This window comes from Quercus lobata, chromosome 8 (assembly GCF_001633185.2).
Source record: "Quercus lobata isolate SW786 chromosome 8, ValleyOak3.0 Primary Assembly, whole genome shotgun sequence".
Taxonomy (NCBI): Eukaryota; Viridiplantae; Streptophyta; class Magnoliopsida; order Fagales; family Fagaceae; genus Quercus; species Quercus lobata.
Genome location: NC_044911.1, coordinates 7,263,660 through 7,269,659, shown reverse-complemented (window position 1 = coordinate 7,269,659; position 6,000 = coordinate 7,263,660). Strand labels below are relative to the sequence as shown.

At 38.2% G+C, this 6,000-nt stretch overlaps 1 protein-coding gene across 1 annotated transcript; it reads left to right on the top strand.

Annotated features, from left to right (window-relative positions):
• The first annotated feature begins 283 nt into the window (after positions 1-283).
• Positions 284-4,817, top strand: LOC115955085 (small ubiquitin-related modifier 1). The gene is made up of 3 exons (XM_031073136.1): positions 284-510; positions 4,023-4,172; positions 4,258-4,817. Exons 1-3 carry the CDS (start codon positions 430-432, stop codon positions 4,321-4,323), a joined length of 297 nt encoding a protein of 98 aa, XP_030928996.1. The 5' UTR covers positions 284-429; the 3' UTR covers positions 4,324-4,817.
• The last annotated feature ends 1,183 nt before the right edge of the window (positions 4,818-6,000 follow it).

Sequence of the window (6,000 nt, the reverse complement as noted above, 5' to 3'; positions counted from 1 at the left end):
GATAAGGTCCGAAAATATTAGCTTGGGCTAGCTCAAGCTCATCCTTGAAAAATTAGAGGTACAAGTACCACTAAGTACTAACCCATGCTTCATTTGGGCTAACTAAGCTTGGGCTCAAAATCTTGGTCCTAAATCCTAACAACGTAAAAAGTTGAAACACTACCCAGGCCCAGAAACAAAAGCGACTCGGTGAATAACGTGAGTCCGTCGGATGAATCCCACCTAACACATCTGAGCCGTCAATTTCGTCCCAAAAAAACCCACTCTCTTAACTTTTCGATAAAAAGTAGTCGGCAGAGAGAAAAAAGGAAAGTAGAAAACCCTTCACTCTCTCTCTCTCTCTTTCTCTAGGACACACACACACACGCTCTCAACTCGGTCTGTAGAGAGAGAAATCGGAAGATCCGAAACCCGAAACAGCGAAGAAGAATGTCGGGAGTGACGAACCAGGAAGAAGACAAGAAGCCCACTGATCAATCGGCACACATCAATCTCAAAGTCAAGGGCCAGGTCTCTCTCTCTCTCTCTCTCTCTCTCTCTATTTTTCATTTCTCTGTGTTTTTTTTTTTGTTGATAATTAGGTATTATTGCAATTTATTATGGAGTTTTAGATCTGTATGTTACATTTATTATTATTATTTTTTTAGTTTATAGGGTTTGTCATCTGTGAACTTAAAAAGGGTTTTTATTTTTTTTTGAAAAAATATTTTTAGTTTTATGTTTTTGAATATTTGTGCTATTTTTAGGGTAATGGGATATGATCGTCACTGTGTATATTTTTGTGCTTGAATTAAACTATTCTGATCATAGTGGGTCCCATATTACGGAGGTTTCAATGCCATAGAACCCAATAAACTTATGCTTGTGACATGGGGTTTTGGTAGTGTTGCTGTTTTATATCATAGTTTGTGTAATCATATTTTGGGGTTTTTAATTGTAACAGCAATAACAGTTTTTTCTTGATGTAAAATTTGTTGGTTTAGTTAAATTTTTGTCACATTAACATTTTATTGCATTCGTAGTTGATTGTTGTTGATTTTCGGAGGTGTCATTTAAGCTAGAGCTCATTATGAATGCATGTTTGCCTTTTGGACCTTTGTTATGTGCCTTCAAAGTTAATGGGTAATGTTCATTTGTTTAGAGAATGTATGGCAGCATTGAAATTGATTGATATGTAGCTTCGTAACTGTTTTAACAGACAAATGACGAATATGAATTCTCAATGTATTTTATTTGATTCCATTATGGACTCATGAATAATCATTGGTTTGTTCGGTATATAGTAATCCGTACTTTTAGGAATGGGTAATTTCTCAAGTGGACTGGAAAATTAACTCCGGGAAGGTGCTTTAAATGCACGTGGTTCCAAGTTAATGCCAGAAAGTGGAAGATAAACTTTCTATTGTCGTGATTTGGTAATCATTACTTCAATCAAACATGCTTGGGTATAAACTACACATTTATTTCCAGAAACATTCATTTAAAGTACTTTAGCTGAGTGTGTACTTATTGCCCGTTTGGTACAACTTATTTTCAGTCTTTTTCGGAAATGGGCCATTTGAAAAGCTTTACCTAGAAAGTGGGGTGTTAAAAAGTATATACTTTGAAAAAAATGCAGTTTTACGTTACCTTCCCAAATGGGCACATAGTGTCTTGGAAGCTTGTCGTGCTATGACTTGACTATTCTAATTTGTTTTGTTCTGCTTTCTTACTGATTTATTGTTGCTTAATTTATGATGTTAGTATATTTTGGTTCTTGTTATATTTGTCTTACAAGTTACTGGAACTACTATTTGTGAACTTGTGATTTGATGAGTTTCTCTTCACAAGGGCTTAATTTTCTTTTAGTTGGTCTACCATATTTGTCTTCATGCATCTTAAACAATTAATTGAGCCATAATGTACTCCTCTTTTAGATTAATAAATCAAAGTACATTATTGTGCGCTGCACTCCTATAAAAATGCACATTTTTGCATGTTACTGTTTGCTTTTGTATGTTTATTTATGTTGGTAATAAATTCGTTGAAATAATCTCAATGTTTTCAGTAAAAGTTGTTTTCTTCCTCATGTAGAAACTTTTAAAAAATAGGAAACATGCATTGAGGTCTTATATTTCTTACTTGTGTGAATTAAATATGCTTGTATAATGGTTGATCTTGATGCTCTTGCTAGTTCAATAAGTTTATGAACTTTGTTTCATGCATTTGTTTTATTTTTTTTAAATCCAATTATTTAGTAGAGGATGGTTGTTGGAAGTATGTCTTGGACATTGTAGATCTTTATCATATGCATACTGCACTATAATTGCTCGGAAGTGAGAAGTTAGTGAGACATTAGTATTGCAGACCATTCCATGTTTGGCTTTGTACATATTGAGCAAACCTATGGTAGCTTTTTGTCACCAGGTCAATTTTTCACTCAAATTTTCTGCCTGTGATGACCCTAAGTCCCTGACTTAGTCTCAGCCAACACCACACACTTATTGCAATAACACTTAGAACAGATTATATAGGGACGTTTAAACACGCAGCACACACAATATTTACAGGGAACCCACCCCACACCCCACCCAACCTTTATTACTTAATCTCAAGTACAAAGGAAACCCTTTTACAATCCTAGAGAATTACACAGAATTTTCCCAAGTCCAAATACACTCTGCTATTGACACCCCAACAGTCTTAGGGTTAAATACACAAAATTAACTGCTATGGCAGTTACTGCCTAGTAACTGCTTGGGTCTTGGACAATCTGCCACTTGTTTTCTGACTTAGGGCACCTTCAACCGATGCTGCCTTGGCTTGCTCTTCACGTTTTCAGCTCCTACACAGCAAGTCTGATCATCAGGAATGCTAGGAATTGCTTGGTAACTACTTAATAACTACCATTGCACATGCATTGCCCATGTCTCAGTAGACCATGGGGCCTTTGCTCATTCTCTAGCAATCCACACAACATGTTCCCACACGTTTTGGAGAGGCTTGGCCCATGCTCAATGCCTCCCATTAGCACTACAGCCCACACAGCATGCTCACTTGCAGCACACAAAGTAACTGCCATCAGCCCACTGGCACTTGTCCATGCATTCAGCCAGCCCCCACTAGCCCAATGCCTTGCACACAACATTTAATCATCACAGCAGCCCAGCCCTACCTTGCACTCAAGCCACCAAGCTCACACATAAGGAACCAACAACTAAGCCACCAATGCCATGCACTATCACATAGAGTCAGCACCACCTGCTGCTGCTGCTCATCATCACAACCATCTCTGCCCACCATGACCCTCTTCTGCCATGGCCTTGGGGCATCATGTGGAGCAAGGTGCCTCCATATGCTGCCCCTTATCATTGCTCATTGATCCAACTCGAGTAGGGAGATTGGCAGGTCCCCCTCAAAGAGCCCTGAGGAGCATCACTAGTTAGGCATGAGGAGTCATGAGTGTGTTGAGAAAACATGAAGCCAAGTGATTGACCCAATGCTGTCCAAGCCCCCTCATTCCTCATGCCATCATCAGCAACACATTATGCTCCTAACACCTTGTCAGCTAGGACGTATCACATAAGCTTGCATATGCATTTTTTTGATAATTTGATAGTTGGGGGAGAGGGGGATTTGGACCATGGATGTCTTTATTGGAAACATCAAGAGATGCTAGTTGTCCTACAAGGCTCTTGGCAGCTTGCATGTGCATTTTTACAGTTATGGTCTTCAATATTTGATATAAGCACCATAAGACGTTCAATGAAAGCACAGGGTATCTCTCTCTCTCTCTCTATATATATATTTTCAATACTGCCCCTGAAAATACTTTAATATTCTTAGATGATGTAAATTTTAATGGATTGGCAAGGCAATCAATGTGCTCTAGAAAGGGTTAAACTATTTATTATCTTTACTATGCAAATTTCTGTTTTGTGCACTTTTTGTTTATTTACATTGCATCTATGGTTCAATGGTAGGGCATGGAGACATGCAATCAGTGTGAAGTTCTAAATACTAATTTGGCTTTGTTCTTTTAGGATGGAAATGAAGTATTTTTCAGGATTAAGAGGAGCACTCAACTGAAGAAACTTATGAATGCTTATTGTGATCGGCAGTCAGTGGATATCAGCTCAATTGCATTCTTGTTTGATGGCCGTCGTCTCCGAGCAGAGCAGACTCCAGATGAGGTATCTCCCCCACTGACATTGTGTGCATGTGTGTGAATGCCATTGTTTGAGCTTAGTTTCTTACTTTTAATATTCGTTGCTGCAGCTGGAAATGGAGGATGGAGATGAGATTGACGCCATGCTGCACCAAACGGGAGGTGCCACTGCATAAATGGGTTTTGCAGGTTGTTTCTCTGGCAGGAGAGATCTATAAATAGATTGGTGAATATCTAAAAGACAATGTTTGGAACTGTTTCGATGTTATCTACTAAAAGATTAGCCTTTTCTGAATGATTCTGGGATATATGCCTCGATAATTTCGAAAGAGTTTGGTATTCTGTTATTTCCATGGCATTATGTGTTGTTTTATTTTAGATTGAATTTTAATGGCTTCATGGGGTTCAGAAGGATTCAGTTTATAGATTGAAATCCAAGAAAGGGAGATGCTAACGCATTTAGTCAACCAAGTACGCTGCATCTCTCCCCCTAAAGAGATCATCAAATCAGACGATGCTGCTAATGGTGAAATCAGAAGTTGGTGAAACATGCTAGAATATGGTATTTCTCATGGCTTTTCCATGTACATTTGGTTTTATGCTTGCATGTATCTTTGACTCTGTTGTCAACCCTATTTATAGTCTTACTAAATAAGTGGTGGTTAAAAGACATACTTTTTTTTTCCTTCAACATTTAAAACCTGAATTGCATAGCATGAACCAGATGGGGATCCATATTCAACCTCGGGTGAGGTTGAAATATTAGTCGGTCTATTGAAGTTGCCAGATGCAGAATTGCAAAGATGGTGAACGAAATTGGTTTCTTTAGTAAAGAGAACGACTACTATCCTTTACAAAGCTCATACCACCTGGAGAGTAGAGTAAATTGCTCGGAATCTTGTTTATTTTATAGACTTTTTATGTAGCCTCTGTTGCAGCACTTAGAGCATTCACAGCAGTGGGGTTAAAAATTTAGCTTTTTAGCTCCATCAAAAGTTACTTTATCTATTATACTTAAAACACATACTGCAGCAGTAGATCTATTTTAGTTATCAACGCAATAAAATAATATAAATATTACAATAAAATAATATATAAACTACAATAAAATAATATATTTCACTAACAAAAAAATACATACATAGCACCAACCACTTATACCATCAGTCACAGTCTTTGCCACCATCACCACCGGCCACAACCACCACTCTACTGGCAACCACAAGAGGAAAAAAAAAAAAAAAAAAACCACAACCACAATCACAACCCCATTGTCACCGGTCATCACAACCAAAATCCACAAACCTACTGTCAAAATCATTCACCACCACTACCATAGTCAAAATCAACCACCACCACCACAGCCACCAAACCCATATGAAAACACAATATAAAAAAAAAAAATAAAAAAAAAAACAAACTCAATCATAGCAAAGAGAATAGAGAGATGGTATAGGTTTGATCGGGGGACTGGGTGGAGGCATGGATCGGCGGAGTGGGGAGGATTGGGTGGCGTGGGCTAGGACGGCGATGGCGTGGGTTGGGAGATGAGAGAGATGAGAGCTTGACAGACGGCGACGGCGTGGGTTGGGATGGCGTGGGTCGGCGACGGCGTGGGCTGGGACGGCGACGGCATGGAGAGTGATGATGAGAGTGAATGGTGAGATAGAATAAAAGAAATGAAAAAAAATATAGTGAGTTGCATTATTTTAATTGGTGTTGGAATAAAAAATTATTATTATTTTTTAGATGTCTGCTACAATGCACATCTATAGATAGATGTGCACTATAGCAAATCAACTAAAATTTATAAGTTTGCCTCCACTGCTGCAAGCCTTTTTTGGTATATTAGT